Source organism: Nilaparvata lugens, chromosome 13 (genome assembly GCF_014356525.2).
Source record: "Nilaparvata lugens isolate BPH chromosome 13, ASM1435652v1, whole genome shotgun sequence".
NCBI lineage: Eukaryota > Metazoa > Arthropoda > Insecta > Hemiptera > Delphacidae > Nilaparvata > Nilaparvata lugens.
The window spans coordinates 12,455,397-12,469,504 of NC_052516.1; the positions used below are offsets into that span (position 1 = coordinate 12,455,397).

Here is a 14,108-nt window from a genome sequence, read left to right on the forward strand (position 1 = left end):
CCCCTTCAGCACTTGGAGTACCAGAAGAAGAAGAAAGAAAATTATATATATTTATTTGAATATAAATAGGTATACTATTATCCTCAAGACCGAGTATGCTGGTTTCTAGGCCACTTCAAAAATCGCCACTAATAGAATAGAATCTAATGGTAAAATAAAGGAAGGAATATCTATATTTTCCTCACCTGTATGCTGAATACGAATATGTTGTCCTTGGGACAAGGTATGATGGCGGCAAGACCCTCGACAAAGAATCCAAGCAGCGGAGATAGGAATGCCTCCTCTGTCATATCTCCAAGTCGCACTGTGATCGAGCTGAACAGCATCTCATCAGTTACCAGCCTCACCAACAGTTGCATCGTCGATTTCACCTCGTTCACGCCATCTGAAAGTGAAATTTATTCATTAATATATTCATTCAATTTAGTATTTATTTATATTGAATGAAAAAGACTAAGAAATTGTCAATAAACCACTGATTTATTGATAATTAGAAAGACCGGTTTTGGTTATTACACCATTGTCAATCTCTGATAAACTAAAACTAAATACAAGAGCAGCAGAATTTATACTAGTAGGCGAGTACTGCTATTGGTCGAGGGCATGAACGCCTGCCATTGGCCTAGCTAGACAGTCTCCTCCCCCTCAACGGTGTGACAAACTGTCTAGCTGGGCCAATGGCAGGCGTTCATGCCCTCGAACAATAGCAGTACTCGCCTACTAGTATAAATTCTGCTGCTCTTGTATTTAGTTTTAGTTTATCAGAGATTGACAATGGTGTAATAACCGAAACCGGTCTTTCTAATTATCAATAAATCAGTGGTTTTTTGACAATTTCTTAGTCTTTTTCATTCAATATGAATAATAACCACAATATCAACTTCTCAACTACACAAAAAGTATTTATTTATTTATTTATAATTTTTACAAGTATCACTGATTGATTGATTGATTGATTGAGTACTTTATTTATGTAGATTACAATATATACTGGCTTATACACTTGTATACAATAGCTTACAATACAGCAAAGTTATAGATGAATTTACATAATATAGACTAAGAAAATAACTATTGAACTGTATATTATATGAAAAAGCAATTTGTAATATAATAACTATAGATAATAATCATATTGTTATGCATCTACATAAATTGGCGGAGCTTTGGACATATCAATGTCCATTCTTTGGGAAGAATATTAAAAATATCCTCCCCACTAACTCTCTACCTGATTGGGAGAGAAAAACTAAGGATACTCCTTGTACTATTTCTCTCCCAAATTTAGATCACATTTTAAAAGTCCGAAATAGGGTTATGGTTTCACTTTTCTAAAATTTAGTCCATTTTCACTAAAAAAAAAACAACGAAAACTAAGAATTTTAAATGTTGACGGTTAAAAACAGAATAAAAAACCAAAATTCCTCAGTACAGCTGATGATGCGTTGGTTAACTACGTAAAACCATGGTTCTGTTTTAATTTTTTAATAAATGTTTAGTGAAATTTGACAATATCTTTGTTTTCTTATTATGGAGAGATTTCACAACATCACCATCAATTCTACTAATTTAACAAAATATCACACTCAAATCACCATTAATTGAAACATTTTTGCGTAATTTGACAAAATTTAGAGCCAGAAAATCCTTTTCTTTCTTCTCCCTCTTATTACCTAATCAGATAAACAATAATTAATTACAAAATTAAGGATAAACCAACAACCAAAATAATAATGAAACTGTATCAATCCCCAATTCAAAGTAAGCAGTCTAGAACAAGTCAGATAATTGGACAAATGGATTAGCAAATCGGATAATTGAAAAAATGGATTAGCAAATCGAATAATTGAACGAGATTGGAGAGTTCTACTTTCAATTTGAGGGAATAATATTTATTTATCGAAAACTTGATAATATAATACATGACAAGATAATAATTTGATTCTATGGTATGAGATGATGTGGTATTTCTACATAATTGAAAGAATAAGGACCGGTTGCACAGCCGGTTACATTTTAACCGTGGTTAACTTTACGAGAACCAATCAGAGAAGGCGTTTTTGATAAGACGGCTTCTCTAATTGGTTCTCGTGGAATTAATCATGGTTAAAATTTAACCGGCTGTTGTGCAACCGGCACTATGACGTTGTTATTGTCAATATCACTTGTATTTATTCGAAAATTAATTCATATAACAGAACCAGGTTGGCAATGGGTGTGTAATCTGTAAGTTTGAACTTGTATTCGGGTAATTTCGCTTCCTCGAAATCAATTTCGTTTGTTGAAAATAGGTGTTTGTATTTATTGATGAGTCTTTTCGCTTTGGAATTTTGCTCTGGTGTAAGATCTTTATTAATATCTATTTCACAACCCCCTCCATCGAATAGAACAGAGTCTACTAATGAAACAGATTCGTCGTAATTACAAACTTCTCCTTCAATTTCACCAATAATAGTTTCATGCAACAATCTTATATCTTGCCTTCCTAGATTCAAAATTCTAATTTCACTCATGTTTGTTTCAAAATCATCCTCATTCCAAAGCACATGCAATTTTTTATTATGTAATAACGATTCATTTGGAGTAAAATGGGATACTTTGAGCAATTTTTGTGTTAGATTGACTTTGACATTCACGTCTTTTTGAGCGGGGATTACTGTTTCAAGAGCACATTTGACGAAATTTACGGGATTGGGTATGCAGACTTCTTTTGTAATATTTGTTTCAGAATCGTTGTGTAATCTATTTAATGTACAAATCCACTCTTTATCCATGTCTAATTCGACTATTTTACCATTATCGTTCATTGAAATGATGTTATTCTCATAATCTAATTTCATTTTATATTTTGAGAAGAAGGAATTTCCAACAATAATATCAGCCTGTAAGTCTTCAGAAATTACTAAATTTACTTCGAATTTCCTGTCATGTATTTGAATTTCACTCGAGATCATTCCTGTGATCGGCATTAATGAACCATTAGCTACCGATAAAGCAATACTACTATTTTTCAAATGTTTTAGATCATCGCTACTTAAAAGATTTTTTTGAACTATGTTTACGTTCGTACCGGTGTCAATGGTAATTGATACATCTTTTCCTTTGAATTTTCCATTAATAGTAAGTACTGGGACTTGAATTCTTCTCTCTTTAGTCAATGATCCATTCATTCCAAGTTCGTGCTGAGCATGCATTTCGGAAGACAATAGCTGTTTGAAGTTGGTTTCACTTTCTATTTCGTTAGAGCAATTAATTTCACTTTCATTTGAGTATAACTGATTATTATTGGCATTGAGAAAAAACTGCTGACAAATTCTATCGCTTTGGATTGTTCATCTTTCATTGATACAGAAGATATTATATTACATGTGATTTCTTCTTCAATTGAATTTGGAGAATAATTATCAAATGGAAATTCAGCGCTTTGTTTTTCAAATCCGGATCCCAAGTTCATATCCGATTCGTCTAGGCTCGGGATCCTGTATTCGAGTTTTTTGATAAGAAAAAACAATCGTCTTTCCAGTGATTATTCCTCTTACAGTATGTACAGAATCTAGTCCTATTAGGGTTGATTGGTGTCCTGTAATTGACTGATGTTGATTGTGTGTAATTATTGTTTGTATAAGGTTGTCTTTGGAAATTGTTCTGATTTGTTTCGTGTGGGAAGACGTTTCCGCTCCTATTTCCAAACTGTCTATTAGGATTAGGATTATGTGATTGTGTGTTTCTGTCGCGATCATTGTAATTATTATTGTTTGAATAAGGTTGTCTTTGGAAGTTGTTCTGATTTGTTTCGTGTGGGGAAAAGTTTCCGCTCCTATTTCCAAACTGTCTATTAGGATTGGGATTTTGTGATTGACCTACATTTCTACTCAAATTTTTCACCACAATACTCAGATCGTTCAATTTCTTCTCTAAAGTATCTACTACATTTATTTTTGGACAGGCTGTTCGATTGAAGCATTATGCATTCCTAACTTTTTGTCTAGAAGGAAGCGAGATCTTTCATATTTGGCGAGATTTTCTCTAAATCTTCAACTGATGCATTGTCCATGAAAGCAACATGTTGCAATGCTCCTACGTCTAAGCCTCTCAAAACATATCCTACTATTCTTTTCTCTGACATTTGAGGCTCAAGAATGTGACAAAGTTTTATTATATCTGCTGTGTATTCTGTGTATGTTTCTGTTGGTAATTTGTTTCTGTTTTCGAGTTTTTGTCTGGTTGTCTCTTCATGAACAGGGTCTACAAGTTTACTTTTCAAGTGGCCTACTGCATCAAGAAATGTCGCGTTTTCATTTTTATCCGAAAATATGTCGAAAATTGCCAATGCTGTTTTCTTGAGGTAGAGGGGTAAATACAGATTTTATCATCCTCATCCCACTTATTTATTTTTGCTGCCCTATTGAAGGTTTTCAACCACTCGTTGAAGTCTTCACTCTTTGTACCCCCATAGCTTTCGGGTTTCGCAAAGGGTCTTTTATCATTCCCTGCCATATTATTTTCTGGAATTAGGATATTTGCTAAGTTATCGGGAGCTACTGTGTCGTAGATGTGTTCTTGATTTCTGCCTAGCTTGCCTACTATTCGCTCGTAATCGGCTAACATAGGGAAGATAATACGATCGCGTTGAGACAGGGACCCTAACTTAAGTAATCGACTTAGAGCATCTCTAGCTCCTGAATCGTGGTCCACATAAATACAAACTTTTTTTGCCAAGTCAACAGCGAATCTCAAGTATTCAATATTAACAGATTGAGGATGTGAATACCTAACTGTTTGCCTAGCTCTAATAATTCTGATTTATCCAGAGATTTTACTTTTAAATCAATAGGTAAACGTAATAATGAAACCTCGAATTCACTAGGTGATTGTTCAGAGTCACTAGAACTAGAGCTACTCATCTCAATATAACAATAATAACAATTATCATATTTACCCTGTACGTTGAGAGAATAGAGGACATAATTATACGAGATCAAACACAGAATATAATAATTATGATAATGACCTGAAATGAAATGTCAATAGATAATTTGAAGGCTAATCTTGTCAATTAATAAACTCTTTCTCATGAGAACGACGCCCAACACCATGTAATGGGGTATTTAAATTTGGAATATATTGGGGTTATATTATTTAAAGTATTGTGATGGTATTATAAGGTTGTGAGAACAACCCTAGACATTATGGTAACAATTTATAATAGGGGAATCGCTTGGCTTGCGAGAGGTTAAATTGATCTAACTCTATAACTCATGAGAAAGGAACTATATTTTAAAATAATAAACAAAATAGTTATATTTTGGAGAACTAAGTAATCGATTTAATCAAATTGTAACTCAAAATGAAACAGGAAACTTAAATAAAAATAATATTGAGAAAACTTTTTAAACAAACAATAGAATAATTACAGGATTTGCCTTCAATAAAAAAGATGATAATATATAATAATAAAATTGATAATATTAGCTCACTGAACTCACTGAACCAGGAAAATGGTGTCTCGGAAAAGAAGGGTAGAGCCGGGCCCGATTATCTGCAGTAGATAGCTCCAGGTCCCGTCCTCGTAACCGACTGACTGAGCCTCTCATTTTTTTCATAATTTTACTTGTCATGAATTTTCACCGTCGTCAGCAATTTATCTATTCATTGTGAAAATTCATGACAAATAATAAAATTATGTAGTTCTATTACAATGGTAACACCTAACAAATCTTCAGCTGAACTAATGTAGTTAGGTTTTACCATGATGTGGTAGGTGTTACCATGAACCCGGTCCTGTAATGTGTATTAATTTTTGAACAAATATACAGTAGTGGTATTGACAACATCAACGTCTTAGGCCCGGTTGGACAAAAGCCGGTTGAATTTTAACCGTGATTAATTCCGCGAGAACCAATCAGAGAAGCCAATTTATCAAAAACGCATTCTCTGATTGGTTCTCGTGAAGTTAATCACGGTTAAAATTTAACCGGCTTTTGTGCAGCCGGGTCTTATTCTTTCAACATGACGAGATGATAATGAAAATAATACAACTCAAAGAGGTTCACAGCTTAACGCCAAAGCAACCCTCATTCACCTCAGATGTTTTGTAGATTGTATGTAAAAAGCTCCAATTTGATTATGTTCTATATCAACGGCATATTATGTTCTATTGAGAAAATTGTGAAATGAAATGAATTATTTTGATTTTAAGGCTTGTCTGTTAGTGGGTGGGTTTGTTCGACGACTACTTCCGAATGATTTCATCAATTTACTTTGAATTTTCAACACACAACAAAATTGAAATAAAAACACACATATATTGTCAAATTCTACACAGTTTTATTTGGTACAGGACCATGGATTCGTGACCACACACATCACATTTTCACGCTGACCCAAATAAATTTATTTATTTATTTATTTATACATTAATAGATACAATCATTCTCAACTATGAATGATTGGGAAAGGAACAACAGGCTTGTTAAATGGTCCTGTACCAAATAAAACTGTAGAATTTGACAATATATGTGTGTTTTTATTTCATTATGGAACGGTTCTACATCATCGACAGTGACTCAGTCGAATTTTTACACAACAAAATTATTCTTTGAACAATATTATATTTATTTATTATAATATTTATTTATTCAATATAATATTTATTAGATAGAGCGAACAATACAATAGTCGGAAAAGAAAAAACAGGCTATTGCCCAAAACTTCTTCAATTTCCTGATTTTGTCACAAATCGTCCAAATATTATGTAGGTTTGTTCACTTCAATTCAACACCAAATCTTCAATCTGAAACTATGAATCAGAATAAAACAAATAATTTCAAATTTAGATAAATTGATAATGAAACTTCCGTTAAAACAAAAACCAAACTTCATGAAAACCATATTGAGCATGAAAATCTCTACAATTAATGTTCAGTAACATTTTTACCTAAAATTTAAAATAAGCTCGAAATTCGAGCTTATTATTCCAATTGCAAGCTGTTGGCAACTGATGGAGATATCTGTTGGATATTGATGGAGAGGATATTTTTTCAAAGAGAGTCGACAATTATTTGCTTAAACACCGCCGATTTATGAGTTACTTTACAATATTATAATATCTACATTTTAATTACATTCAATCTTCATTCTGATTAGCCTGATAAATTTAATTTTGGAATGCCTTTTTTTCTTAAGGGCTACTTCTGAATATAAATCTGAGTACCCTTTTTAAATTATGTTATCACGACATGTACTTGTAAAATATAACTAAATAAAACACTTGACTCACATGGGCTACTTTTTAACAAATTAATAGAAACAATATAAAAATCTTGTAGTACCCTTTATTTTTTAAAAACTTTAAAATACTAGTTCAACTACTAGTTTTGACCAGATACAAGATTTTTATATTGTTTTTATTAATAAATATTATCTATACTAATTCGTTGAATAATACCAGTTATATTATATAGCTGTTATATACGGTAGCTATGGTGAATGTGATATTTTCGAGCTCAAAATTTAAGTGTTTTTATTCTTATTTGTGAATTTATAGTTTGTTTCATGTTTTTAAGAAACTTTTATTATATCCATCCAAATTTAAAATGTTTGTTTTATTCTAATTTATATTTTAGATTGTGATTTGTTGTAGAAATTTGAATGGACATAACCTATAATATTCGGACAATTAAAACTAAATTAGGAAATTGAAGAAGTTTTAGGCAATAGCCTGTTTTTCTTTTCCGATTCTTGTATTTTTTTGCTAACCTTATAAATAGATAAATAAATAAATAATAAATAAATAAATAAATAAATAAATAAATAAATAAATATTACTGCCATTCATTGTAAATTAGTCTATAAGCCAGAATATAACATTGTTAACTTACATGAATAGAGAACTCTAATCTAATCTATTTCATGTTATTGCTCTGTGATAACTCAATAATAAATTGCTCTGATCTTACAATAGAAGTGTGACTTATTTTAAAGTGAAAAAACAGTCACATTCTTTGTTGTGGCACATTCAAAAAATGTGAGTGTTTTTCACTTTAAAGTTTTATAAGAATACAATTTATAGTAATAGTTCCAGATGGATAACAAAATGTAGTATTATAACAATGTAATTTATTTATTCGATAATTTATTTATTTATTTATTAGAACAGTCACAAACACGATATTTGGAAAGAGAAACAGGCAATTGCCCAAAACTTCTTCAATTCCTTGATTTTGGCACATAAATAGTCCAAAGTGAGGTTAAGTTTAAAATTTCTGTTTTCACCAAAGATTAACACTCAGAGAATACGTATTCGAGATAATGACTGATGAATTTTGAATTTCGAAGGGTTGATAAGGGCAGGAAATATCACTAAACAATCCGAAAGTTTCAATAATATTGAAATAAACTTGAAAATTTTGAGCAGAAAAATTAAAACTACTATCACTGCAACTATCAGCTGTTATTGAAACGATTTAATATTTATATAAACGAATTAACGATTGAATCGAAAAAGGAGAAGAAGAAGTAGAAGTAGCAGTAGAAACAGAAGCAGAAGGAGAAGAAGAAGAAGAAGAAGAAGAAGAAGAAGAAGAAGAAGAAGAAGAAGAAGAAGAAGAAGAAGAAAAAGGAGGATTATGTTAGAATATTAATTGTGATTCTTACCAGTGACAGATATCTCCATAGTAGCGACCTTGGGCACATTGGTGTTAAGCTGTGGTGATAAACTGAGCATGCCAGTGCTTTCGTTGAGCTGAACCAGGTTGGCATTGTTGCCAGATATGATGCGGAACTGGAGTCGGTCGGTGACGTCAGCGTCTGTCGCCGGAATGCGGCCGAATGCGCCCGACGGAAAGCAGTCGCGGAAGTTGTTGAAGATCACCTGAAATCAACGCAGAATACGGTCAAAATCGGCTCAAAAATTGTGTAAAGTAGGAGTTGACTATAGTGAGGTCCACGTTATAATGACAGTGTTTGATTAGCAATGGAATTGCTATCCTTGTCTATCATTCAACAAAGCGGATAGCGCTATCTCTTACTCGCTTTGCTCTGTTGTCAGTTGTCTTTCAACAATGTAGAATTCATTTAATTATGAAAATTAAATTAATAAAAAAATTTCAACTAATTAACATTAAGCGCTATCTCTTACTCGCTTTGCTCTGTTGTCAGTTGTCTTTTAACAATGTAGAATTCATTTTAATTATGAAAATTCATTGTGAAATTTTTTAAAAATATAATTGGTTATTTTAAACGAGAATGAACAGTTAATATTACATTAATAAACCTGTATCAGCTGCCGTCTATAGAAGGCATTGACAAGACAGAGGATCGGCAACGTTGTTCTTCTATTTTTTCTTCACCACCATTATAACGTGGACCCCACTATAGCTTTACTGTCCCTGTTCACAACACAATAATTATTGTAATTGTGCTCTAAAAAGAGATGTTTACTACTCGGCGACTTGATTAAGTATGGCTATGGGGAAACATAATAAACGGAGAGAAATGTGGTTAGAATTGGTGGAAAATAGTGAATATTTTGTCTAGAATCACATAGATCCATAGAGGATCAATTTTATCTATGGATTTTGTCTAGAATCCATAGAGGTAGGGATCGTCAAGCTTTCAGTTTATCAAGTACTTATTTTGACCAATTTTGGAAATAAATGAGATTGAAGCAAAATATAAGAAAGTTGTACTAATTATAATTGATCACTATTACTGAACAAAAATCCAAATTAAATGCTGTAAATTACTACTTATTGGTCTCCATGGTTACCAAGTTAAAAAATCAACACTCCAGTACTTGAGATTGTTTTGCAGTCATGAAAAACAATCTCATTTTTAACTGAATCTTTTAAATTTATTCTAAACATTACACTCGATTTCTCAAGTTATAGTGCCAAATCATTGATTTCCTGTGTTCACATGATCATGAAATCTATCCAGATATATTTTCTTCCTGATTTAGTTTCAACCTCTGCAAATATATAGGATGTATTTTGATGCTAACAGTTTGATACTGGACTCAACCTCTTCAGAGTTTTCTAAAGAAGATTAAGTTTCCTCAGTGAGTTTTGTTTTATTATTGTCACTTCAAACCTTATTTACAGTAAAGAAAAGCTCTAACAACTAACCTCTGCAGTTTTATTTGAAAGAAAAATCAAGATTTCCTCAGTGAATTTTGTTTACAAATTTTGTCAACCTTTGTTTACAATAAAGAAGAGCTCCAACAACTAACCTCTGCAGTTTTCTAAAAAAACACATCTCTTCACTGGATTTTAAAAGAAAACCCAGATTTCCCAAGTTGATTTTTCACTTCAAACCTTGTTTACAATGAAGAAAAGCTCCACGAACTCAACTTCGACTGTCAAAATGGACAATCTCCTTCTCCAAAAACCCATCAAACCCAGATCGGACTACAGATACCTCCGTTTTGGACTACAAATCCGGGTTTTCCTATTGGCTGCCCTAAACCTCACCACCTGTTATTTCGCCAAAGAATTCGGGCACACGCAATGGACTCTCACTACAAACGGAAAAATTCAACAACTCACAAACATTTTCCGAGAAAATCTGTTTTACAAAACCAGCCGTAAACCGGTTCTCATCCTTACTCTACCATCAAGTCCAACCTCAGTGACCTCCCTGGAACTTTCAACCTATCTACTTCTTTTTGTAACTTTGTGCTTGAATTTCGAAGCCTGCACAGGACTTTTCTCGAGGCTTATCCGGCTGAAAAGCGCGCGTAGCTTTGAGAAAACTGTGGGAGTTTTTATTTTGCCAGTGCTGATACTTACGATGTGTGCACTTGTGGAAGAGTTTATTGACAGTGCTACCAACTTTAGGTATGTTGCCAGAGTTATGGAGGCTTTTGATTCAGGTTTGCTCATGTTTATGAATGTGTTTTTGTGTGGTGTCAAGTTTTTTCTGTGGTTAGGGGCGGTGGAAGTCTATGAGAAAACGACAAGAGGGTATTTACCGTTTATTGGTTAGAAACAATAAATTAAAATTATATATCTTTAAATAAAACTATTCAAAACATTTCAACATCTTTAGTATTTTCGGTCCATAATGTGATCTTAATTGATCTTGTGATTACATTGTGATCTTGTTTTTGATAGGCTATCGATTTGATTCGATGATTTTCCATTCATTGGAAATCATTAATATTATCAATTGATCAAATTTATTGTCATCAATGGAAATATTCAAACATCTTTGTATTGTTTTAAAAATGTATAAAATAAATTTATACATTTAAAAAAAATGTTTTAAAAATATATGTGTTGATTGAGACAATTGTTCAAAACCTGTTGAACTGTAAATTAGTCTATGTCTAATGTTTTTATTAAATTATTTGTTGGTATTATTTCTTTATTTTGTTTGAATAAATTGAAATTATATTCAATATTTTATAATAGTTTTCTCTTCCATTAGAATAAAGTAAGCTTAATGTTTTAATGTTAAATTGGGCTATATATGCCTGGTTTCAAGTATGTATATTAAATTTAACAGTGATTAAATATACAAATAAAACCAATGTCAAGAGAATTCTTGTCAAAATTCAGTAGTTTATAAAAGTTTTCTCTTCCATAAGAGTAAAGTAAGCTTAATGTTTTATGTTTACATTATAATTTGGGCTATTACATCACTATGCCTGGTTACAAGTATGTATATTGAATTTAACTGTGATTAAATATACTAATAAAACAAATGTCAAGGAAGCCAATAAGCAAAGCAAAAGCCAGTAATCACTTAATCTTGGTCAACTTTAATACACGAACGTTCAAGCTTGCAACAAAGCCTGAACGTAGTTGAGGGGCAAAAACTTCAAAGATTTATACCAAAAATTATAATTCACATTTCAATCATCCTTTGTATAAGCCTAGCAGATTATTCTAATCAAATAATATTAAAGGGTTTAAATGCTAGAAATAATTGGGAGAAAGCATGTGGATCAATCCCATACTTCAATCGCTTGAATCACTTTCAATCAATCATCATCGAGCGTTCTATAAAAATTTATAGTATTCATTTTTAGGCGATAGTTGCTCCTGTGTGAACACTTCCCCAAGCACCATTATTGCTAATTTTTAATCGATAGTTGTTCATGTCTGAACACTTCCACAAGAACCAATGTTATTCATTCTTGGACGATAGTTCCTCATGTGTGAACACTTCCATAAGAAACAACATTATTCATTTACAAGCGATAGTTGCTATGTCTGAACACTTCCACAAGAACAAATGTTATTCATTTTCAAGCAATAGTTGCTCATGTGTGAACACTTCCATAAGAAACAACATTATTCATTACAAGCGATAGTTGCTTCTGTCTGAACACTTCCTCAAGAACAATGTTATTCATTTTCAAGCAATAGTTGCTCATGTGAACACTTCTATAAGAAACAACATTATTCATTTACAAGCGATAGTTGCTATGTCTGAACACTTCCACAAGAACAAATGTTATTCATTTTCAAGCAATAGTTGCTCATGTGTGAACACTTCCATAAGAAACAACATTATTCATTTACAAGCGATAGTTGCTTCTGTCTGAACACTTCCTCAAGAACCAATGTTATTCATTTTCAAGCAATAGTTGCTCATGTGAACACTTCTATAAGAAACAACATCATTCATTTACAAGCGATAGTTGCTTATGTCTGAACACTTCTCCAAGAACCAATGATATTCATTTTCAAGCAATAGTTGCTCATGTGTGAACACTTCCATAAGAACCAACGTTATGCATACCTGGAAATTCTTGAGGACAGGCGCATTATCGTTGACATCGGTGACTAGCACCTCGACATGCACATCAGTTCGCAAGGGTGGTGATGCAGCCCTGATGACCAGCTCATAGCGCTTGTGCGTGCTCTCATAGTCCAACTCCACCATGGTGAGCAGTTCTGCGCCTAACGACTGAGGACGTCTCACCAGGGAGAAGCTGTTTGAGTCCTCACCTCCAATTATGGAGTAGTGGACTACTGCGTTCTGACCTACAAAATCAAACAAAAACCATTAAAATTTGTAAAAAAGTTTCAAAGGGAGGTGAAAATTCCTCCTATTTAAACAAAAATATATCTACATAATAAAGTAAAACATTTTACATCCAAGTGCCAAGCATTTTTTCAGGCAATTTGAGACCGAGTTGGCAGGGCTGGAATCTCTCCGATTATCAGCTGATTTCCGAACGCCATCCAATCAGACATCGGAGAACACCCAAATCTAACCTAGAACCTAAGAGAACCTAACCTAACCTAACCTAACCTAACCTAACCCAACCTAACCTAACCTAACCGAACCCTGCCCTGCCAACTAACCTGGAAGCGCCTGAAAACGCTTTGACCCTAATTATCATGTATAAGAGTATGGGACGTTTCACATCACAAGGAAAAGTTGTGAATTTTGGAAGAAAACTCAAACTTACTTGTTATTCGTTGAACGTTATCAGTAAAGAAAAGCATTTATAACTGAAGTAAGTAGATATATTACAAGAGAAATAGAAAGAAAAATAGAAATCTCAGTACCCTTTATGAATAATTATTCAATCACAACATGTTTCGGACATTGATGCCATTTTCAAGCAAAAATGGCATAAATGTACGAAACATTTGGTGATTAAATAATTCAAAAAGGGTACTGAGATTTTTATTTTTCTTTCTATTTCTATAAAAAGTAGCCCTATACAGAAAAGAGATATTATTACAAGAGATATTGCACTGTATTGATGCTAATTGAGTAAGATAATTAAACTAAACGAAAATCAGAATAAATTTTAAATGAGAGACTTGATGTATTCGACTTGATATATAAATCTCGGTACATGCTGCCATAGAGAAAAGATAGCATAAGAAGATATCCAATGGTATAGGGAGTACATGTTCCAATTTTCAATGTGAACTCAAGCTGATAGGCCTAGTAGTTGTTTTTGGTGGAGCTATGTGACGCTGGTAGTCTCTCATACTGTGCCCTTCTTACATCCCGATTTTTGTTATCGCAAGCCGATTACTGTCGACTACTGTGCAATACTACTGTTTTGTTGGGAGTGAAAGAGTGTAAGAACGGAACAGTATGAGAGAATACCAGCGTCACATAGCTTCTCCAAAAAC

The 14,108-nt window shown here is 32.8% G+C and overlaps 1 protein-coding gene across 1 annotated transcript in view; it reads right to left on the reverse strand.

Moving 5' to 3' along the window:
- The window catches only part of LOC111059010 (protocadherin-like wing polarity protein stan), an 84,649-nt gene that overhangs the window by 27,537 nt on the left and 43,004 nt on the right, over nucleotides 1-14,108 (reverse strand). Inside the window, 3 exon segments of the mRNA XM_039439842.1 lie at nucleotides 186-385; nucleotides 8,656-8,872; nucleotides 12,751-12,995. Coding sequence (XP_039295776.1) covers nucleotides 186-385; nucleotides 8,656-8,872; nucleotides 12,751-12,995 — 662 coding nt within the window.